The sequence below is a fragment of the Nyctibius grandis genome, chromosome 5, assembly GCF_013368605.1.
Source record: "Nyctibius grandis isolate bNycGra1 chromosome 5, bNycGra1.pri, whole genome shotgun sequence".
Classification (NCBI taxonomy): Eukaryota; Metazoa; Chordata; class Aves; order Nyctibiiformes; family Nyctibiidae; genus Nyctibius; species Nyctibius grandis.
This window is the reverse complement of record NC_090662.1, coordinates 36,444,820-36,469,295: the sequence shown is the minus strand read 5'-3', so window position 1 is coordinate 36,469,295 and position 24,476 is coordinate 36,444,820. Positions and strand designations below refer to the sequence as shown.

The following is a 24,476-nucleotide window of genomic DNA, read 5'->3' as shown; positions in this document are numbered from 1 at the left end:
AGGGGTTGTGCTATACAAAATACTACTGCTATACAAAAATAAGGGACACACCTGCTCCAGAGGATTTTGCAGGGAATATCCCTGAGATGAGACTGGTGAACAGATGCTTTAAATAAAAGGATCTCTCTGCAAAACAGGGAGAGGCTTTCAGGTCTTTGGGAACAGTATAAAACTTAAACTTTCTGCATGTTTGTTTAAACTGGAAAATGAGACATCTTTGCCACATTACATGGTTTGTAAGAAAACAAATAAGAATACGTTCAAAGAAATAGAAACAGTCAGAGCCACCCCTGCCAAAGGATGTTTATGCCGACAGAAAGCATTGTCCCGCATCTCGAGGAAAACATGACTAACAGCGCCACGCTGACCTTAATCAGATTTATTAAGACAAATGTTGAAAATCCAGCGTGTATGTGTGTGTGGAGGGTAACTAAAGAAAAAAAAAGAAACCAGATAAAAATGCCCAGAGGGAGTGAGCTAATGACTATCTTCCCATTACCTCATGGGATCATTAGGTCGACATGATCTCGCCGCGGCCAGCACCGGAGCCACCTCCCCGCCGGGACGGAGGCTTTTCCCTTCCCCTCCGCACAGGTGCAGCCCCGCAGCGGGAGGCGGCGGGCCCCGGGGGGTGGGAGCGGGGTGGGGGTAACGCTGGGCAGCCACCCCCGCGCCAGAGCCGCTCAGCTGCCCGCCCTACCCCCCTGGCTGCCGGGCAAGGCGGCATTGTTGGCCGCGTCCATCACTCCCCGTCCCCGGCTGACATAATGAATGCGCTTGGACACACCTTCCAGCCCGGCAGAGACGCGCCGCGTCTCCACAGAGAGCTTCGCCGAGCTCTCCGCTCCTTTTCCCTCAGCCATCGGGGAGGCTTCCCCGCAACCCCGCCCGGCCCCGTAGCCCAGCGCCCCGTCCCAGCCCAGTGAAGGGCCGCGGCGGCCGGGCTGGGACGGGCCGGGACGGGCGAGGCGGGGGTAAAAGCCCTCGCTATGCTGCCCAGCGCCCTGTACTGGGACCTGGTGGGCTCCTCGGCTCTCCTCAACTTGCCGGCGGCGCCGGGCTTCGGCAACCTGGGCAAAAGTTTTCTCATCGAGAACTTGCTGCGGGCCGGGGCGCCGCCGAGCCCTGCCCAGCTCCGTCCCCTCCCCGCCAGCCCCGTCCCCCTCAAGCTGTGCCCCGCGGCGGAACAAATCAGCCCCTCAGGGGGTCCCTACCCGACAAGATGGGCTTTTCAAGTGCTTAACCCCTCCGCGGCGGACGGCGGCCGCCTGCCAGCGCGGGCTCCGGCGGCGGAAAGAGGCGGCGTCTTCCCGCCGGCAGCCACAGGTGAGCGCCGGCCCCTTCCCGCGTCCCGCCGCTGGGGAGACGGGGCAGAAGGGGCTTCGCGAGGGCTCGGCCCCGCGCCTCCGCGCGGCGCGGAGAGACGCGGCTGTTCCCCTCCACCCCGACGAGCCCGGAGGCGGAGGGACGCCGTGCCCCGCTGGGTGCGGTACCGCCGGGGCGCCCTCCCCGCGGCGGCCTGCTGCCGGCGGGGCTGCGGGGGAGGGTCTCGCGGTGCCGCTGGAGACGGGACCCCGTAGCGGGGGCGAGGGCTTGGCCGTGAGGGCAGCCGGACGGCGGCTTTAAACCGCGCGGCCCGGCGCACCTGTGGGCGCAGTGAGTGCGGCAGAGCCTCGTGCTGGTAGTGACGGGTGCTTTCAGCTGCCCCGAATCGCAGTTCTTTCAGGTCTACTCGTTCTTCACAGCCTGAAGGGGCGGCAAAAGGCGAACACGCGCTCCAGGAAGGACTGAAGTTCCGAGTTTTGGGAGAAAGACGAGCGGTCCCGTCCCGCTGGTTCGCGGTAGCTCGGGAGGCAGCAGCCCCTTCCGTGGGGGACAGCAAGGGGTGAGGGACCTGGCTCTTCCTACCGAAAGGAAAATAAAGGCGAGCAAAGCAGGCAATTTTCTGGAAGTTTTGACAAAACCAGAGGCTCCAAAAAAATAATCTTTAAAGCTGTGTAAAAGTCTGTAATTAGAAATCGGGTCCAGTGTTGAAGTAAAAGCCAGCGCTTTGGTGGGCGGTGAGAGCTGTGTCACCGGTGCCGGCGTGACTGGTTCCCCGGCGGGCCGGGCTGCCCGCGGGGCGGCCGCGGCGGGGGGCGGCGGTGCCTGCCGGGAGGGCCCGCGGCGAGCTGTGCCGTTGAATGGCAAACAAACTGCGCTACGAAACAGGTTTTGTGTCTTGAATGTGCCGATTTTCATATAAATATATTTTGTCTGGACATGAATAACGTTTTAAAGCATTTTTAGGAAGGCGCGCATTGTCTGTCGTGGAACTGTTTGAAGTTGAATTAAAAGTTAATTCATAAAATTGGGTATTGGACTCACCAGGTATATTGTATTTTACCTTTCCGTTATAATACATCAATTTATTTCAGCCTTGTGTGCTGTCTCCAGAATTTTTATATATGATCATGCAGTTTTAAATGTACTTAAAAAGAAAATAACACAAACAATTGTATTTATTGAAGTAAGGCTTTAAGGTATGAAGGCAGAAGGCTCGTTTTAGAACCAGAATTAATAACAGTTGTTTTCTTTTCAAGCATAATTTTACTTCAGTTAAATCCTGCAAATTGTTCTGCAAAATCCCACACAGTTTTTGATCCTTTAGCATGATGTACTTTAAACGTAGGCAGGAGAGAGCCAAAGAAGTGTACATTAACAATTCTGAGTATACCAGACCTCAGCTGCTGTGTTATCTTAAGCATATCAGTTACCTAAACATGTTTATTTTAACTAACTATAGGCCAGGCCAGGAAACACGACAAGTATCATCTTTCGGGAATTAAGTGCATATTCTTCCCCCGCCAACAAAAAGCTTTAAAGAAGATGATACGTTTATGTGTACAGAGCACATGTAAAAGGGGAGATAGCAGATGCCCCAGCACTCATCACTGTAGGTAAACTTTTTCGAAGTGTTACAGAAGTTCCTGAATTCTGATTTTTTCGAATGCTTGTTTCCAGGATTAGTTATTTCTTTGGTACTTGTGAACTTGGCAAAGTGTTGCAGGTCTGCCTAGTGATTTGGAGTCTGATCCTACGTTTCTTCTGATCCCACGTTTCTTCTGATCCCGCAGCTCCCAGGGATTTCAGAGGGAGCTTTGGGCAAAAGCACCAGCCTCTTACATTTAAGCAGTGAGAAATGCTAGGTTTCCTCATGCATTATGTACTCAGAAAAAAGAGTCTCCCGTGAATGTAGAAGATATACAAGAAAGATGTATACATTCTGACAAGGATCTATTGATAATGATCTGACTTACGTGTCTTAAAGCGGTGAGGGGTCTTGTCTTAGGTGTCTGAACTTTCATAAATGTATATTAGATTTGAACTGTCCTGCTGAGCCAGATTTTGTGGTTTCTAGGGAGTCTCTTCTCTCTAGTGTCGGTGTACACTGGGAGAACCATTCAGACTGGACACTTGCGTTTGTGAGTGAGGCTGGGGTGGCCAAGCTGTGTGTTATGTTTCTTGTTTATGCAGTGATAGGGCAAAAGAGTGTTTTGCCAGAATAAAAATTTTAGCCTTGAGGAACTAATGAAGCGATTTTAACTCAGGAATTAATACTGGGTAGGGCTTTTTTTTAATTTACTGTTTTTTTTGTGAGTATTCGCTGATTTTTGTGAGGTCTTGGAGGTATAAACTCTTTCCTATTTGGACCTCTCAAATCACATGGCATTTTGGAAAATCTTGGTTAAAGTCTTTAATAAGACTATTGAACACGATGAAGCAAAATGTTTTTTTAATCTTTCTGAACTAGCAAGTGTTTATAGATCATGCAGGGACTAAAAGTGCTCAAACAAACTAGCTTGGCATAATCCAGGATTTTTTAAAATAAAAAAAAATGCTATAGAGAAGAGAATTGAAAGAATCAGATTTTTTGGAATCAATATTGCTCATGTAGTCCCACATTCTGGTGAGGTCACCAAAAGCTCTCAGAAAGGAAGGAATATAAAATCACATCAGGGACTGAACTGAACAAGCTGAACCTTTTTACTGTTCCAAAACCAACACGTATCCACAGCACCTATCAAGGAAAAACATGAAGAAAGCATTCCATTTTAGGGTGCCTTTTAACACTCCATAAAAGTGCAAAAGAATGAAAATCCTCTATTTTTTTCTGTAAACTGGAAAACTCTTATCCATGCTGCAAAGGAGACTGAATGGGATGGCAGTCTTGATCTGTGACACCTGGTTGTGGTAGCTTCTCCCTTTGTAAATCCTCAGCAGCAGAGTTTAATCAGCAAGTTTCCATTCCCATAATTTACAGGTTTCAAAGGATTTAGGTTGACCATTTAAAGTGCTTATCTGCGTACATATTTTGAGTTCTCCTCCAAAATTATGCTAAATGAAAAACTGAAAAAGTACTCTCAAAATATCACTCCATAAGACACATCATCTAACGAGTGGGCTTGAAAGAAATATATTTATGTTGCCTGTAAAAGATTAAAATCATCACTTTCCATTATTACACTGATTTTTAAGAATAAAATGTAATCAAATAATAGAGTTTTAAAATTAATTTTATTTTGACTTAGTACAACCATATGAACAAGCAAAATATTACACATAACTTAAGAAGGAAAAGCAAAAGGAGCATTATTACTATACGATAAACTCACTTGCCTTCCGTAACAGTATGCCGGTTTATACCAGCTTGGGATTCCTGCAGGCTTTCTGTCATCTTGCTCTGAAGCCCCGGTGCTGGTGATGAAACACTGAACTGGGCCCACTCCAGTGTACACGGTGAGCACTGTGTTTCTGTCTAGCTGAACAGAATTTCTCCTAACCTGTGTGCTATGGGCCTGATTCTTCTCTTTCAAGACCTTTCGCCTTGATAAAATATATGCATAATTCTACTTTCTGCTTTTTGAGAACTTTGCATGCAGTGTGTATTTGTAGCCTTGACTGAGTAAAGCAGTGGAGAATCTGGTTTTGCTTTTTAAACACTGAATCTTATCAATATCAGTATCTTATGAATACTTACAAATACCTTAGGGGCAGGTGTCAAGAGGATGGGGCCAGAGTCTTCTCAGTAGCGCCCAGCGACAGGACAAGGGGCAATGGGCACAAACTGAAATACGGGAAGTTCCATCTCAATATGAGGAAAAACTTCTTTACTTTGAGGGTGACCAGAGCACTGGAACAGGCTGCACAGGGAGGCTGTGGAGTCTCCTTCTCTGGAGATATTCAAAACCCGCCTGGACGTGATCCTATGCAACGTGCTCTAGGGGAACACCTGCTTTGGCAGGGGGTTGGACTGGCTGATCTCCAGAGGTCCCTTCCAACTCCAACCATTCTGTGATTCTGTGAATGCCCAGACTGTGTTCTTCCTGGCTACAAACTTTTAAAAACGTGCTGTTGCAAAGCAGCATTTCCCAGTGAAACATATTACAGCTATGCAGGTTATACTTGCACTCCCTCTTAAAGGATGAGGGAAGATCCAGATAAAAGTTCTGAGCAAACTAATGGACTCTTAAGTGTGGAGGAAGTCCTCAATTTCTGCTTGCTAATCTGGGATTTGGTCCCTCTCCTTGTACTCCAGTCCTATTATTATCTTCTGGATAAAATGGAAAACTTGACGGTTTTCCTCAGTGTTTTCTGCCATAGGAAAATTATCCAGAGGATGCTGAGATGCAGTCTGTTGTAGCACAGATGCTTTAAAGAGGTTCACTCCACATCTTTCCTCATGACTTGGTTTCCAGAAGTGTTGGCTGACACCGGGTCAGAGTGACCTCCTTGAGAAATGCAAAGTTACTCTGCTACCTGAAATGGTTTTCTGTAAATATCTGCTCTTCTCAAGTAATTTGCCCTGGAGGAGAATGACAGCAAGTGCTTTACAGCCTGAATATGGTCATTAGTGGTATGACCATGAATATGGTAATATGTGTCAAGAATCCGTCTTTCTGCTTTAATCTTGGCATTTTGATAGATTAACAGAGAAGGGAAACTGAAAAGCGCAATGAAACAAATATATCAGTGAGATGCTTCCATTGAATATTTGCTGAAAAATGGAGCCTAAGGGATTTTTGCCTAAAGCATCAGAATACAATAGAGCAGAATCAAGTACAGTACATATAGCACAAAAGGAAGCAGTTAGAACAAGTATATCATAAACATAAATTGGACTCATAATAATAAACATCCATTCTGTGATATAGATGCAGCTTTTCTTTCTGTAACGTTTGAGTACTTTACATTTTAGTGCATTTATCATCACAATGGGCCAGTGAGATAGGAGGGATTTCTACCAAGTAGAGGAGGAGCTGAAGCAAAAAGAAATGAGGTGACTTGCCTAAGGTAATACAGAAAACCTGTGGCATTGCAGGAAAATAAAACCAAACATTCTTCCGCAAGCTGACTCTTTGGACCCATGTCAGTTTTTTCCTTCTCAGGTGATGACAGCAATTCTATCCTGCAACGCTCTTGTTTTAATCATATACCTTATTGTCCATTTTTAGTAAAAATCTCTCGTGGTTCTTTATGACAACCAGGAGATACTTGAATTACTGAAATTAAGTGATTTTTTTTCCTTCATTTTAGCCCCTCTCTTAGTGAATAAATGCTAATTAATTATTAATTTCAAACCAACTGGCAGCAAGAGTGTGTCCTCAAGTGACATGTAACACTGACTTTCAGTAAAATAAAAGGCAGGAAAGGGCCGAGTGTTTTATCTCTGTTCCCTCTAGGCTTGCACTAGCCTCTTGAATGTGCTACCCTCACTCAGGCAACAAATTGACTAACAAGTCTCGAGATTTTCCTGTTTTGTTGGTGTTTTCTGAAGTTATAGCACGTAATTATCTTGAGGTATTTTGTATGTACGTAGAAGAATTTTACCTCCTCTGCAAGAATCTTGGACAATTTAGTGGTGTTCATTAAAGTCCCCATCCCTGGAATCTTGAGACTATGTGAATATCTCAGGTTTCAACTTGAAAAAGTATTTCCTTGTACAAATAGAAAAAGACTAAAACCCTCATGTGTTTTAAAAAAAAAGGGGAAAAAGAATTCACCAATTTTTATTTTTTCATTCTAACAATGTTTAGCCAATCTTGAGACTTTTGGCTGGTTGGAGCTGGCAACACTGCAATGAATAAAGACTGGATAAAGATAGGAAATTTTAGCTAATCGGTGCATACCTCTGGAATAAATAGTGCATTTTGGCCTATTGTAAGTTTTTGAATTAGGGCTGTGACAATGAAAAACCAGTGAATTGTCGTCTTGCAGCGTATGACCCTAATTTTGCCTTGCTTGAGGAAATTATTTCTAAACAAATTGTAATATGTTGAAAATCAAAGGAAATAACTTTAGTGCCTTTATGGCTGAATTTTATAAATTTTTACAGAGTACTTATGGATGTACAGAGGATTATATTCTTTTGACGTTACCTGTGAAGGATAAGAAGAATGTCATAGTAATTCAGCTGTTTAATAAAAAATAGGTGTCTTGTCTAACCTAGTTGTCTAAATACCTTGTCTAATCCCTAGTCAATACAGAGAGACACCTCCAGAGGATGACACAATTTATCTTCTTAGGTGTCTATTTTAAGATGATGAATCATTATGTAGAGCTACTTATCTCTTCTCATTGACTGCACAGGAGGCCCAGACAAGGAGCTTAGACAACACACTGAACTTCTAGGCAGAGGAGTGACAGTAATGAGCCAGCAGTGTGCCCAGGTGGCCAAGAAGGCCAATGGCATCCTGGCCTCTATTAGGAATAGTGTAGCCAGCCGGTCTAGGGAAGTGATCGTCCCTCTCTACTCGGCACTGGTGAGGCCGCATTTTGAGTACTGTGTTCAGTTCTGGGCCCCGCACTTCAAGAAAGATGTTGAGGTGTTGGAGCGAGTCCAGAGGAGGGCGACCAAGCTGGTGAAGGGTCTGGAGGGTCTGATCTCCGAGGAACGGCTGAGGGAGCTGGGGTTGTTTAGCCTGGAGAAGAGGAGGCTCCGAGGTGACCTTATTGCAGTCTACAACTACCTGAAGGGAGGTTGTAGTGGAGTGGGAGTTGGCCTCTTCTCCCGGGCAACTAGCGATACGACAAGAGGACACAGCCTCAAGCTTCGCCAGGGGAGGTTCAGGTTGGACATTAGGAAGAATTTCTTTTCAGAAAGGGTTATTAGACATTGGAATGGGCTGCCCAGGGAGGTGGTGGAGTCACCATCTCTGGATGTGTTTAAGAAAAGACTGGACATGGCACTTAGTGCCATGGTCTAGTTGACAGGGTGGTGTAAGGGCAACAGTTGGACTCGATGATCCCTGAGGTCTCTTCCAACCTGGTTGATTCTGTGTGTGATTCTGTAATGCCTCTTTTGACAAGAACTGGTAAGCAGAAAGTGCTGGGGCACATTAGTGCATGGGCAACTTGAAGGAGAAGGACAAAGCTGGTAAATCCACAGCTTTCCAGATCTCCATCTTCTCAATAGCAAGGCTGTATACAAGGCGTGGAGAGGGTGGAAGTCACCTTTACTGCTGACACCAGGAGACCCATGGAGTCTTTGGCAAATGGTATGGGGTTTGGTTGTTGCTTGGCATTGTCAGAGAGGTGAAATCTGACCATGCATTGTCACCAGCCTGAGGCACCCGTGTTTTCTCAGACGGAGAAGAACATGTACAGCAAATCATGCCCTACTAATAAGGCATGTGAATGATGCCTCTGAAAATTGACAGTGATTCATGTGATTTCAGCTAATCCGCAACATGACTCTGTCAGCCACTACATTGCTATAGATGTAAGGAAACAATGATCATGCTGTTAGCACATTTCAGGCCCTTTTTGGTGTGACTGCTCTGCTAATTTTTGAAAGCCCCACCGAGACCCAACATAAAAATAAAAGCCCACTTCTCACATCTGCTTTTTGTGCAGGATTTCAAAATATATATTTAGAACTTCAAAACCCTTTCTATGAATATTTTAAAACTGACCTGTGTATGCCACTCTGGTCTGCACTTTTGGCTTGACTTCCTTTGAGCATTCATGCAGTTGTGTTTCACAGGAATGAATGGGAAGTGAATAGACAGTGACTTTGGGAGTGCAGGAAAGCCAGCTCTGAGGGACGCTGTACCCCAAGCTCTTGCAGTAAGTTGCCAGGTCCATGTGGTGACGACTGCCTTTGGTGGGATATGGCAGAGGTTGTTACTTCCTTCTCATGGCCAGGGGCTCCCCTTCCGCTGCCTGAAATGCTTTGGGTGTGTACAACTGCTGCTGGAGCATTGCACCCTAAACACAGTAACTGCTGGGGGCAGAACCATGGATCATTGCAAGGCCCAGGGCTTGTGGTTCAGGAGCAGAAATGGTGCTGTGTGGTTCAGCTGGACCACTAACCTGGCAGAGCTGCTGCTGGACTGTTTGCAGGGAGCTCTTCGTGACTTGAACTTTCCTGCAGCTTTTCAAAAGCCTGTTTTAATCATTGCCAAGAATGGGCAGAGGTAGGAAATTGCAGTTTACTTGTGCCCACTTCATGGGCACAATGCATGCAAGGTCCTCAGATGAAATGAGATCATTTTACTGATATTTTTAATTTGCCTGCCAGGGCTGGAGCCCGGGCATCACTGTGGAAAGCAGTTCATGTGGACTTAGCAATACTTGGAGAATTTAAGGCCTGTGTTTATGCAGCTTGAGGTCTGTCTGTTCCTGTGCTTACTATTTCTTGTTAGCTGGCTCTAGGCAGCTTTCTCAATAACTCTTCAGAGGTGCTATACCACATTTTTATCAGTTAGTTGTAAAAAACCCCAACAAACTAACAGCATGTAAAACGAAGTCGTCCTGTATGGGGAATACCAGAAGTTTACCATCGTTTCGCTTTTCCTCAATAGCCATTCTTCCTTCGCCTCTTTCCCCTTTCCTGCTGGCTAATGGCCTACACTGTTTGCTGAGTCATTTTACAACACTAGCATTAGGAAAGCAAACAACGTCTTGAATAATGTAGAATTTTAAAATTACATATCCATTTGAACTGAATTGTACTTAGGAGCCTTACTCACAAAATGGTGGATAGTTGGAAAATTTCTAGTCCCATTGTTGGCATGACTTTTTAGTATGGGAGGGCTTTTGAATTTAGAATATCTTCAGAGCTGGCAGTGTATTTTAGAATATCAGTATCTGAACTAATCTCTGAGTTTTAGCACTGGATGAGCTTGAGGTCCATTTGCATGTTTAGTGTCATTTTATTGTCTGTTTGTAAAATGCTTTGAATTAACAAAGCTGAATGTAAATGAGCATTATTACTAAAATTTTGCATGCAGCAACAGTGTCAAAAGAATTTATCTTTTGTGAAAAAATAGAAATGAATTCTTGATTTCATTTTAGATATTTCATCCTTTTATATTTATGACCTGATAAATTTTCTTTTAAAGCATATAGTACAGTTTTTGGGGTGCCAAAAGGCACTTTTACCCTACTCTGATATTTCATTTTCATGCATCTGTGAAGCTAAACCTGTAAAGTCTCAGTCTTGTGAACTGCTTAGTTCCACACAGTCTCTGTTTTTATGAAATGGGAATGCTAACCAGAAAAAGAATGAGGTATCTTGAAAATGAATTATTAGGATTTGGCCCATGGCTAATGTGTACTCCACGTGGCTGGAAGCAACAGCTGCTTTTCAGTACAGTGTACTTTGTTCTGGCCAATAAATACAGAACTAATATTCTGACATTTCAGCAATTTTCAGCCTTATGTGAACAGCAAACAATGTTTGCTTCAGATCGCCTGACCAAAAATATTGGTAGAGTGGCCATGATATAAATGACCAGAAAATAAACGCATAGGCAATGCTTTCTGTATGTTGTCCTCAGTACTGATAGCTATTGTGTCATTCCTACAGGTACACTCACAGTATAATTCTGAATATAATTCTGAAATACTTATATGTTAAATATGTCATTTTTCCCTGAGAAATTTTAATTCTGTTAGTGCAGTTTCATGCAGACAATGGAAGTCATTTAATGCAATGAATATTCTCTGCTCTTTCTATCAAAGATAAAAAACATACTTGTATGTGTTAGGTTGAAGCATTAACATTTTTCTCTACGTAGGGCTGCGAAGGTAGCATTGAGTATCGCTATATTATGCCAGATTTTTTACTGCTGTGGCTCTGTGTAACTGCTACACATTGGTTTGAGTGCAACGGCTTTAGTAGACGTGACCTGCGGATGTAATTTTTTATACCTAACGTAGAATTCACTTGTGCATCAGTGTAGTTGGAGCACGTTAAAGAGAGTTTATAGACTAGACATATGCGTAGGCTATAGGTTTAGAGAGACATAATACCATTGTTTATTCCACAAGATCTAGAATAAAACAATCTTGAGAAATGGTCTCAGAAACTACTTGGTTCAGAGTTATATGAGGATATCACCTGCATCTTATTTCTGAAGCAAATGTTCTGCCTTAGAGGGATATGTGCCATTCAGGCAGAAAAGACAGCAGTTGGTTGAGGGAATTAAGTAAAATGCCCAAGAAAGCCAGAAGCATGATTTCCATTGACTTGAGCAGAATTAGTGCCAAGATATCTACTATTTGCATCATGGTGCTGTGCTAGTGCATTAAATCATTGCCAGCAACATCCATGGAAATGTGTGGCTTGTTTGGGCTTTCCTTAAGCCCAGTGTCTCAAGTTTTGACCCTGATCCATCTCCTGACCTTCCTGCTTGCAGCTTGCTTGTTGAGAGATTTCGTGAATGGAGAACACCTATCTTTTCCTATTCCTCAATCTTTATTTGCAGGAACATGCTATCTATCTGAAGCAACAGCTTATTCAATTCTGATTCATCCAGATATCTCCTGGCTGTATCACATGTCATTATGAGCACCACATTATCAAAAAAGAGCAAGGAACTGGAGAGAGTTAAGACACCAGAACAAGGAATATCAAGGACAGGCCAACATGACTGACAAAAATTGTTATGGCATGAATAAGGTGCTCGAGGGGAACAGGGCATTATAGCAGTCAAGGAACATTTGAGACGTGTGAAAAGGAAGCAAAGAAATTGAGTGTAGTACCTTCTGTATACTGAGTTGTACTTTTAGAAGTGGATTACTGTAAGGGAAACTTGATCATGTCATGGGGAATGTGGCTCCCAAGGAAAGGAGGAAAAGCTCTTCACCTGGGAGTTTGGAAACTGCAGCAGATAAAACGTATTGTCAAGAACAAGCTGTCATGTTCAGGAGGATGGCTGAGATAGCCTGGCAGGTGTTTTCCTTCTCCACCTCCTGTGCTTCTTCAGTTACAGTCAAATCCTTTCCAATTTACACACCCCACCAGTTGCGTTGAAGTCCCTTGGAGATGTAAGATAGGTAAAATTTGGCTGCACGTTCATGACTCTTTTAAGGTCCTTAGGACACAATTCCACATTTGATGGTCTTGTGTGAAAGAGAAGCTTTAGAATACTAATGCCTGATGTAAATCATTCCTTTTTGTAAATGTTTTGCAAGCATACGCCTCAAAATAGGCAATTAGTTCCTCTTGGAGTATATATTTCATTAGAAACAGTAAAGTATTGATGAAAAAGCTGTAGTAATAAAATGCTTATCAATTTGTAATTATAGTTGAAGAAATTTTCACCTAAGCTTGTATGAAATCAGACAAAAAATAGAGGTAACTATTTTCAAAATTTTCAGAGTTAGGCTTCTACAGCAATAGTTTATTGCTTTGGGAGATCAGAAGATTTGAAAATCAGGAAAGTTATTAAGATGCCCTAATATGTACTTGGGAACCTAATTTTGGGTGATCTTTGTTTTCAATTCCAGTAAAAAATCTTCAAAAATTAAGAACAAGGCTTAGATACGTTTATCTATTTAGCGATCTTTCTTCCTGATTATTTATTTCTTATTTTTTTTATCTAAGTATGCATTTACTTTTTTTTTTTAATTAATCATGTTATTTATAGAGATTTAGAAAAACTACAGTACAAAGTCTAGAGCTGTTTATTTTCTGCCTAAACCAAGACAGAAAAATGACATAAATGTTTTGATGCTGATCACATTTTACAAGTGTACAGTTCTAGCAAGCATGATGTGTCTATTATCAAAAGAAAAAAATATTCCAAGTTTCATAGTCGACTAATACAAGCAGAAATTAAAAGGTAATTAAGATTAATGGAAAAGCCCATGAGCTTTATAGAAAAAAAATAAGGGATTATTAGATAATGAAGACCTTTCCAACATTTCGAGCACTCTTTAGACATAACAAAGACTTTTGTTTCATTGGTTCAAAAAATTCTATAGAAGTTTTACCAAATATTACCTAATTCTGTGGGATGATTTTGCAATTTTTTTATTGTATTAAGCAGAGCCTTCTTCAGCAAGTGGTTTATTTAAATTTAGAGCACTTTCCCAGCAAGAATGAGTTTACCATCAGGATAGCAGAATCAGGCCCTGTAGTTTGTGCCTGTAGAGCTCAGCTGGATCGTCTCATTGCATTTTATAGAATTTATTAATAAAAGTTTCTTATTTATTGAAGACCTTATTGGTTTGAGTCCTAATAACAGCATTGGAGTATAAGCAACAGAGACAGGATTCAGTTTTAGATTCTTTTTTTCTAGGTTATCATGCTTATTAGAGTTATTTAAAATAACTTTTTCAGATGCATTATACTCGTTATTTCAACCATATATTATCTAAACGACATGCTCAATCCCAATATTTAGGATGCCCCCCCATATTTATAGCAATTACAGAAGTAAATTTCAAGTCTTCAGGGTTTCATTGTTACGATGAATATATTGAGAGTTTTGCATATTGTATTTAAGCTACACATGTAAAATAACCTTGCTAAGTTAAAGAGCAATTACTTGGTTTATCATTGTTAGCCTTAAAAATATCACCATCTTGAAAAAAGGAAAAAAAACTTGTGGGGCAGGACTTTACACACTGACTTTTTGGAGGACTGTTGTTATGAATATCACCTAAGCTCAATGGATAATCAATTAGATCTGTGCTTTCTTTGCAGCTCTTTCCAAACACTTTTTTCTCCGAGCCCCGCCATTCTACTCAGCATGCTGTGGTGGGTCCTGTCAGCACCCTGCGTCCCCCACTGCTTTTCCAAGTAAGTTTTTATGCTTCATCAGTAATGCTTGAGTTATTCTGTAAACCAAAGCAGCAGGATTTAATGTGTTCTGGAAAACTAATTGGTGATGCAATGGCAGCAGCTAATTCCTTAGTAAAATCACAGCAATCCTATTCAGAGGGTTTCCAAAGATTTATCAAACTTAAGTACACTGAGCAATTGTGAGAGGTTTCTAATGGCATTGAGGCACCCAGACAGAGCTAACCTAGGAAAGCTCCTTGTTTTCAGTTTGCTAGAAAAGATTCTTTAAAATCAGTAACTCTTTTAAAAATCTGTGTCAATAAACATTTGCAAATAAGAAAAGAGCTGAAAGATCTTTAAATGGATGCTGCATTTTAATGTCTATTAGGGATAAATTATGATTCAGGAAGCCCTAACATTATTTAAATAAAACAGTCATTCTTTTTGTAGCAGTCAAATGCATGCACGTTTAATTTGTTTTTCTTTTTTAATTATAATGCAAAAAATTGAAGGAGTAAGCTGAAGAGAATTTTGGCCAATATACACCACATGTTCAGGATTAAGACCTGGAACACACTTCCATTTAATCCAAATCGCAATTTAACCTTGATTTTGAGGTTTATGTGCCACAGTGTAAGAATGGATATTCATGTTTTTACGTTTATGGCTCAGGAATACAAACAGAAGAGGCGTTTCCTAGTCCTTCAAAATGAACGAAAACCACAAAACGCCTTGCAAATCCAAATGAAAATTGGAGTTTATGGGTGCTCTAGCATATACTTTTTTATCAGAGTTGCATTCAAACCCTTCCTGACTATGTTGATGCATTTTATGAATGTTTCAGAAGGGCAGTTGCTAAGCTGAATGATTCTTGACAAGTGAGGCAGCAAATGCTGGCAGTTTAATGAGCTGCAAGTTTCTGAGCACATCTTTAGGGGGCTGACACTTTCCCACAGAGCATTTTACATGGCCCCGGCTCTCCCACAATGGCTGACAGCACTATGACCAATCACCACTTTCACTTTACTCATCCACACGCGACCTCACCACAATTTTTCACTGTGCAGATGAACTTTAGGAACCATTTCACATTGAAAAGGCCTGGGCAAGGGTCAGTTGCCCTTTTGTATGGCCATAAAGCAATACTCTATGTGCCAGTCTTTTCTTCTGTCTCACATTCCAAGAGATTTTCTGGACACCATTTAAAGCACTTGACTGAAAAATAAAGCAGTGAATGAAACTGACTTTTATAGACTCATTCTAGCTCATCTTCCCATATAACCCTGTCTACCTGAAAAGGGATTTAGTGGATGAGCTGAGTGTATACAGGGACTTGCTGAATACATAGGCCCATTATCAACTGTGGGGATTGTTTATTAACCAGGACTGATACACTACTATTTTGGAAGTGACCTATTAATTGTCCATTTAACTAGAATGTATTGAATTCAAATGAAAAAAATGGAAACCATGACTAAAGCTTTTACTTGCTCCTTCAAGGTGGTCTCTGCCATGAACGCAAACGAAGATTGTTCCACAGATTAAGAGGACATTTATCACTATATATTAGGATACAAAGGAAAGATTTAAAAAAAAAAAACGAAGCAAAACAAAAACCAAACCAGCAACATAGGAAATAGTTGGTAACAGATTCACATTTATGTCAGCAGAGCACTAAACCTTTTGATGCACGTTCAGAGTGGCAGGCTGCAAACTGACTTACTTCATTTTGATGGAAGTTGTAATGTATGAATGGCTGCCTATCCCGCCATACTGAAAAATCCTTTAATCCACAACCAAAATTTAGTTTTTGTGTGAGCAGTCAAAATGTATTTTGGAATATGGGCTATTCTTAAAAAAATTCCCCAGGCTAGTCAATTGGGGGTGAATATTCATTATCCCAATCACGAGTTTCAAATTTTTTCAACCAGTGGGTGTTTGCTAATGCTTGTGCGCATTCTGCTCGTCATTAAATTTTGTTTAGCTAATCTTTTAAAATCAGTCACATATTGTGCCTTAGAGTGCGTAGATTCTTCACTGTTAAATTAGTCTAATACAGGTGTTAGGCTGTACCCTACATACTGCCTGTATGGGAATTAATTGGCGCCTCTGGGCTCCAGCAGGAGGTTGTTTCTTTGCTCATTGACTGTTAACAACCAGCCAGGCAAGACAAATTTTAAGGGGTCACATAATCTGGCATCCTCTGTCCTTGGCTGACAACTCCATTGTGGAATGGAGGCCAGGAGGCAAGAACCAGCCCTGTTACGCCTCTTCCCTCGCTGGTGTCTCTCGTCCCACAGTGGCGATGAGAGAAGGTACCAGCTCTTCTGCTTTCAGACTGTACCTTCCAGTAAACTTGAGAATAGCTGGCGATTCATCAGAAACTACTCAGCAGCTACCTGGAAAAAGGTACCTAAATTCACCAAATCTGGGGAAGAAGGAGTGAGAACATGCTTGAGAAAGAAGGGCCAGTGTTTGCCCCCAGCTTCACGGGCAGGATGGAAGCTTGGGCTGGGGGTCGTGAGGAGGCTATGCACTCCTCAGAGAAATATGAACCCAGCTTGCCCTTTGCAGAAACCTCCATCGTGGCATTTTGACTTTTATGCTGCAGATAGTTTATTTTGGTTTGGATGGAGTCTGACTGTGTCTCACTGTGTCATAAATATCAGGACAAAAACCAGTAGGTTATGATTTTTGTATCTGATCTCAAATATAATTTTGAAAATTGAAATACATCTGTATAAATTTAGGCTTCTTTATATTGCAACATTTTTAAATCATAATAATTACTTTTTTGCCACAGGCTATTATGGGGGACAAATGTAAAGATGGGTTCTTAAGGTGTAGAAAAATTCAAGAAAGGCATGTCTAGCAGAATGCAATCGGTTATGTTTGAAAATGGCAGTGTATTTTAGGGAAGGATCATTGTATACTTACTAAGCTTCTGATATTCTTCCTGTGCTGGTCACAGCTGGAGGTAGGATACAGGGGTAATGTATGTAATATCAAACCAGTCACACATGCACCACAAAAGTATTTATTCAACTTTGCAAGACATACATATATACACTTTAGTTTCTCATCATTATACGTACACAGTTCTACAATGTCCTCAGTGTATATGTGGTTGTTTCTCTCTGGGTGTTTAAAGGTACACGTACCCATGTGTATAAATGTATAATATACAGAAGTTGAAATGTGGGGTAGCCCCAAGGAACAGTTTGTGAAAGCTGCATCTGGATTTAATTAGTGTTTTCAAGAGCATTATGCCTATTGAACAAATGTATTTACCCCCCGCCTCGCTACAGCTAACTAGAAAAGATAGACTTTTTCATGAAAGAATGTGCAATCTTTTAGAAAATCTGCTTTACATGAGAATTTTGCCATTGGCTTCAATATGAAAATGATCCTTGACAGAAATCAAACAGCAGCACACCTTTGCAGCTGCTGTAACTATAAACTAGGATGGCAATTCGGCCCATGTACATGGGAAGGTGCCACCAACAGAAGGGCAGCTTGCACCTATAGAGTCTAACTTGCATGTGGTACAAACCAAAGCCATCTTCATGGCTGCCCTGTCACAGAAAGATCATAGGTGTCAGTGGCTATATAGCCATGGCACAGGTTTCTGAATCAAAGGGCAGCTCTTTCCTCACCTGCTAGCCACTGCCCCATGCAATTATCATGTCCAACGCTTAGTGACAGGCTCTATTCAGCTGGCCTCTGGTACTGCTCCCTGAGCGAGCATTTGGGGAAGCCGGGAGTGCTGGAGGCATACCGAGCCTCACCAGGGACTGCTCCCTGTACACCATATCCTTCTAGGGGACAGGGAGCGTGGGAAAGCACTATGGCTTTAGGCTTTATTGGGTGTGAGGAAGGTGAAAGATTTATCTGCATTTGGGTTTTCTGTGCTCTTTGTGAGGCCAATGAAGGGACAACGTGAACATTTTTACTCCACTGCAGCTCTTTCCCCCAACTTTGAGGCTGTTTTCCAGGGTAGGGTTCCCTCTAGGTGTGGATCAAGGGGATGTGATTGGATTCATTGAAAGCTGCCCTCCCAGGACTTGCTATGAGATGTCAAAGGATTAGAAACCAGGCTGAAGAGAGTAAGTTCAAGTACTCCCCAAATCCTGTAATAAAGAAATTGCTGCGGTTTCCAGAATGAGGAAGTGAATGGCTAGGGATTTTCTGAGAAATAGTTCGCTCTGAAAGCCTTCCGTTAGTAAACAAAACTAAAGAAAGCCTATTTAGTTTCTTTGAATCAGTATTACAGACAACTTTTATCTTGTTCTATGTTTCACACAAGGAGAAAAAAACTCCTAGGAAAACTTACTGCAGTTCACTCAGTGATGATAACGTGCAAAAGAAAGTGGAGAAATATCTCCCTGCCTATATTTGAATTTTACAGTAGCATGAGCCTTGTGTTATTCCTCTATGAACTCATCTGATTTACTTTTTACCATGTCAAGAGGAGACTTTTGACCACTGACAACACCTCTAGATCCAAGTGAGGATTTAGTCTTTAAAGAACGTGACAGAAACATTACGACACAATTGTAACACCAATAAATCAAAAGTGGGACAGTAGTCTGCTAGCATTATAATGAACAGCACTTAATATTTCTCTGATGTGTGTTAGATATTATGTGAAACTCTCATCTATTTCTACTAGGAGAGGAAAGTGTCCTGCCTGTTCTGACCCAGGAGTCTAACTCCAAAGCCCGGAGAGGTATATTAAGAAGAGCTGTCTTTTCTGAAGACCAGAGGAAAGCTTTGGAGAAAATGTTTCAGAAGCAGAAGTATATCAGTAAAACAGACAGGAAGAAACTGGCCATTAACCTGGGTCTAAAGGAGTCTCAGGTAAGGAATGACAGAACATCTGTGACTTTCTGTCTTTTTGAGGAAAAATCTTTAAAATGCCTTTGAAGGAGGAAAATTGAACAGCACAAGGGCAGCCCTGAGATCCTTCACTGAGCGAAGACCTCAGTAAATCAATGGCAGTTCAAGGAATGCTCAAACAGGTTCCTAGTTTATTTCCTGAAGGTGTACATTCAAAAGTAGATCACTCCATTTTCACACAAAGTGGGAGAAACATGACCTCTGCATTTCATTTCCAACTCCCATTTTGCTGTCTGACAGAGCCCTCTCACAAGCTTTGGAGTAGGGAACTATGCTCCATCCCACTGCCTGACAGGCAGTGATGCAGGCAGAAAACAGCAGAGCGTAGAGCCCTCGTGCATTCCTGTGAGCACCCTTTGCACTCACAGATGAACAGCTAGTGACAATGCAATCTACAGCACTTGGTCTGAAACCGTTCTGCCCCAAGAGACAGACAACCATCCCTACAGAAAGAAACTTAGCTGCACAAGCAAAGAGATCCTCGGAGCTGAGAGAAACTGTAGAAAGAAAAATTTTGCAGGGTGACCTTCTAAAATGCTCCCACTTTACTTATCAATTCACATTTCATGGGATTTCTCACGAGTCGGAGTTGGCCTACTGCAGGACTTTAGAGTTTATCTGAGGGTCTAATACCTCCAGTGAGCTGTTGTAAATGAACAAGCACATTAATGGTAGTGCTGCGCAGCAGTAGCCCAATCTGGAATCTCAGGGGCCTGACCTAGCTGCAGATAGAAACACAGGAAAAGTGCCTGGCTTGAAGAGCACAAAACCTGAGAGAAACTGGAAAAAAAGTTTGTGAGGGCATGTAACAGCTGAAAATGAACATGGTAGCCATGGGCAGGTAGGATTCTGAAGGTGCTGGAGTAGACGCAGATCTCTAGAGTACAGCTGAAAGATTGAGAGAGTAACAGTACAATTTTATTTCTTTGCATGTATCAGGAGTGAAAATGCTTAAGATATGTACGACAGAAGCTATCTGGGGGGCAGAAAAGCCTGGGAATGGCGATGGGAGCTCTCATCATCTTTAACTTGGAGATTTTCAGAACTTGACAAGGCCCTAAACAGTTTGATCTAACTTTGCAGTTGGCTCCACTTTGTGCAGGAGGTTAGATCTTGTGGTCTGGAGTGGTGCCTTGCAACCTGAATGACTGACTCCATTGCAAGCACTGCAACTATAAACAAACACAAGCAGCAGAGTGTGATGAAGAGAGCTGTCATCTCTGTAGGATAACTATTGTGATGAAAATGCACAATTGCACTCACCAGTGTGCTGCCTAAAAATTCCCCAACATGTAGTCAAATTCCTAATATTACTGTTATTTCCTTGAGTTTTTCTTCTGTGTTCTTGATATTCAAGAGAGCCCAGGCGGAGTAAAAAATAATGGAACGGCACATAGATAACAGCTACCACTACAGGAAAATAATTTCATGATAATGATAGACCAGATGGTATCTATGTCTTTTTTTTTTTTTTTTCCCCCTCATGAAAGGAAGAGCAGTTGCCGTGAATGTTACTTCTTCAATTTTCAGACCACTTGTGCTGCAGGAACAGTACCTGCCACCTAAGGCAATGGTTCTCAAACCTTTGAAAGCATAGTCTCTTTGACTTTGTATCAAGTATCTGAATACTAGAAGTAAATGCAAATATTTAAGGGAAAATCGAACACAATCTGAATAATTTGATTGATTCCCCCCGTTTCTTCTCTTTATGTAAAACCAGTTCCTAGATGCATACTTCCCCAAGCTTTTCCAAACATTTCATAAATGCTTTTGAACACTCGTGATCAAGCTTTGCAACTTGAAGTTTTTGAAAAATTGGTTTTATCTCAAAAGCACATGGATTCTAGGCAACTCCTGGAAAACTGTAGTCAGGTAGACAAAATGTCTTTAAATCCTCACTACTGTGTTGTATGTCATAACACACATTTTAAAGCTATATGCCCGAGCTGTTTTTAGCTATGCTTGTGAATGGGACAGTCATAGTTCTTAGAGCCTCTTTTAAACAGAGGGCTTCACATCGGCAGTAATATAATTTAGTTTTCTTAACGACGATGCTAATTTACTCTGAGAATCCTTTTCTGTCTAGAAGGATGTTACTATAGGAAATTGATCTATCCCTAGATACTGGGCTGTCCTTTTCCCAGTCTAAGCCAAATAATGACCTGTTTGAGGTGGTGAAAGTCAAGGAGAGTATTTGGCCCAGCTGTAGTACGTAGTGATGGGAAAATCCTCAGATAATGTCAATCAGTCAGCTTCACTGGATCTACTATAACAATGAGTAAGGAAGGAACATGAAACTAAGGGGATAGAAAGAAAAAAAACCTTCTTAGGGCAAAGCTGTTTAAAGAAAAGAATGATAAACTCTCATTAACTTGCAAACAGGTGAAAATTTGGTTTCAGAATCGAAGGATGAAATGGCGAAACTCCAAAGAAAAAGAAGTGCTTTCAAACAGGTGCCTCCAAGAAGAAGGTCTTCAGGAGAACTACCTCTCATCCACCATGAATTTTACCTCGCCGTGCCCATCTGTGTGGGAAGTGTCTCAGGAGCAGGCAAGTTCAAGGTGGAGGGAGAATTCTCCAGGAAATTCTGAAAGACTGACTAGTACACAACCACCTCCAAGAGCAAATTCGTTGCAGAGCCCACTGTATTTGTATCCTGACCAAGACACTGCAAATAAGGCAGTTACATCATCAGCCTAAGGAAATAGGGACAGTTTGTAAATTGAGTGGAGAGCATAGGCTTCAAATGAGCAGTCTTCTAAGACTAACAATATTTGGACATTGTAAAGCTAACTAGTTTATGCCTCATAAATTTGCTACAGTCTAACACCATTAAAATGACAAATAACTAATGATTTAAGAATTATTCTTCGATACTCAGTCTTTTCTTGTGTCTTTTCCTGTCTTGTACTGACTTTAAAAGTGAAATAGGAAGTGATGGTAAGTAAAATGCAGCAAAGAGCATGAAGATGAAGTTGTGCTCTGATTTATACATCTGCGTTGTACACGATATTAATTAAGAACACACTGATAGAGAATCACTTTTATCTCTCATTGCAGTCAGACCAATTAATTTCTTTTGTACACGAGATAAGAATAACTCTATTTTCCTCAAGATAGTCAGTTGCTTTGGGTTCTTTTTGAAATTCATTAAAAGACACAATAGATTCATATTAGACAAACAGAAGCTTTTTTAGTATGTTTTCTCTGTCTGTCCTCACCTGTATCAGTATTAAAGTAGTTTTAAATAGCATGGTCACAGGTCAGCTGATAACCCTGGTAAAGTATGCAATACTAAAAGACAACCAACCAACCCTATACAATGTGCTGTGTTTAAATCACTTTGATGTGAATGCGTCCTGGGAAACACAATTCACTATCTCCTGTCTTTTCTCCTGTGGATGAACCTTCCTGCGTTCTTAACTCTGAATTTCAGTGGCTGTTGTCAGACTATTAGTACAATCTCTTGTAATCTCTTCTGTATTTCAAAACTGGAATGGTGATATGGAGAATTCTACCCCAAATGCACTAGGCAACAGAACTATAATTGGAAAAATTGCCACTACAGCCATCTCAGAGAAGTACTTAAGGAGATGGCATACCATAGTAGACTTATTCCTGACTTATTCCTATTTAAACTGCTACCAGTAAATACACATTAGCATATGTCTGTATCAAAGACAGGACAGTATTCTGTGTAATACAAGTAGCCTCAAATAATATTATTAAAACTGCTTTACTTAAAATGATTTGCTTGATTCATCCACTTTAAGGAAATCATGCTATGAATTTAAGTATCATTTTTTGTTTATTTGCAAGGCTTATCTCTCAAAATGGGAGCAGAACTTTTTTTCTTTATCATACATTGATTAATGCATTTGTTGAGAAGAAAGACTGAAGGTATTTTATGTTACAGGCAAAACCTTTTGGAGAACATTCTGGTTTTATAGGGTCTGTTTCATTTCTGGCAGATTCATATATTTTATAGTCAAAAGAGATGACCATGATAATCTAGCCTGGCTTTCCTCATCATGCATGCCATGGATGTTTATAATTATTCTTGCCTTGAGCTCCAAAGCTTTTTGAACTGTATTGTACGTCTTTCAAAAAGCCATACAATTGTTATTTAACATTTTACCTTTTGGTGGATGATCTACTGTTCACCTTGTTACGTTGTATTATCTGGAAGGTGAAGTTTAGATACATATGCAGCTAAAAAACTTGAGACTGCAGTGATGAAGCTTGTATCATAAACTTTATGCATGATCAGGCAAGTTTTGTATCCTGCCTTGTGCATGTCCTGCCTTCTGAGTGGTCAACTGTGCAGTCCTAGTCTTGCACTAGATGTCATTCCTTGCATGTGATTTCCTACTCTTGTTTTAAAGAAAAAAGAGATTACAGAAAAATTAAGAAGTAATCTCTTCCTGTGGTTACAAACCCTCATTAGCGTAAGCTGCCTGGATACATACCCTCAGAAGGCACTTGAACGTTTAGTGTATGCCATGTGTTATATGCTATTCAATAACGTGAGAAGTTTATTCCTATCTTGCAACTGAAATCCCAGAACCAACTCATATTCTGCCTAAAACCTTTAGGAATGGACAGACAGATTGTGTACACCTGGGGATGAATTTACTGTCCAATTGTCCTGTTGAAGTCATAGTCCTGCCCTGTTTGACTAACTCCTACTTGAAAGACCAGCAAGATTCTTCTGAAATGGCATTTGCTAGTGTCTGCCTACAATGCAAGGCATGCAGGTATTTCCAAATTACCATCAAATGATCAAGTGGAGGTACATGTGTGTGGGGGTATTCATCAGTGCTTCCCATTTTGGAGGAAATCAGTGTACAGTGGGGGTGATTGGGGTTTTCCCATCTCACCTTTCAGGGAAAGGGAGTCTCCACAGATGCTCATGTTCTTTTACTGCAAGTCAATCGCGCATCAGTGTTAGAAGCATCGCTTCTGGAGAGGGGAGATGGGATTCAGAGTGCTCCCTGGGAAATTCTTTCACTTGATGATGTTGCAAGCACCAAATGTGAACTGCTGTCAAAACTCTGATCTGATGTGCTAAACAGAATGCATCTGAAGGAGGTCTCACTGAGGCAAAGATCAAGCAAGGTTCATGCAGAATTAGTTTCACAGTTATAATGTTATACGTGTTTTAAATTGAGCAAGTTCTGATTTCACTGTAGCCTATTAAAACTTATACCATTTCACAGCCCTCCAAATCTCTTAACACCTCCTACCAGTATTCTTATTCCACAGCTAGAATAAAGTTTCAGTATGCCAGATAAAATATTCTTCACTTGAAAATGCTGATCAAGCTTTCTCAAAAACCGTAGAAGTATACACGTGGATTTTGAATTATACCTAAAATAGTCCGATTCAATTCGTCAAAATGGATTTAGGCTCATGACACATACAACCTTGATTCCTCTCATTTTAAGCTATTTAAAGGAGAAGTTTCCCTTCAGTCCATACTGTGAAAACTTGGTAAATGAGAAACAGCACCCAGTATCAA

General features: G+C 41.4%; 1 protein-coding gene across 1 annotated transcript; it reads left to right on the top strand.

The window, feature by feature from the left end:
* Positions 1 to 989: 989 nt before the first annotated feature.
* DBX2 (developing brain homeobox 2) lies at positions 990 to 21,655 on the top strand. Its single transcript, XM_068401727.1, has 4 exons — positions 990 to 1,326; positions 13,979 to 14,074; positions 18,729 to 18,916; positions 21,338 to 21,655. Exons 1-4 carry the CDS (start codon positions 990 to 992, stop codon positions 21,653 to 21,655), a joined length of 939 nt encoding a protein of 312 aa, XP_068257828.1.
* The last annotated feature ends 2,821 nt before the right edge of the window (positions 21,656 to 24,476 follow it).

Coding starts and splice junctions, on each gene's coding strand:
- DBX2 (XM_068401727.1), top strand. CDS start 990: ATGCTGCCCAGCGCCCTGTACTGGGACCTGGTGGGCTCCTCGGCTCTC. Junction 1,327..13,978: donor CTTCCCGCCGGCAGCCACAG/GTGAGCGCCGGC, acceptor CTTTCTTTGCAG/CTCTTTCCAAACACTTTTTT. Junction 18,917..21,337: donor TGGGTCTAAAGGAGTCTCAG/GTAAGGAATGAC, acceptor ACTTGCAAACAG/GTGAAAATTTGGTTTCAGAA.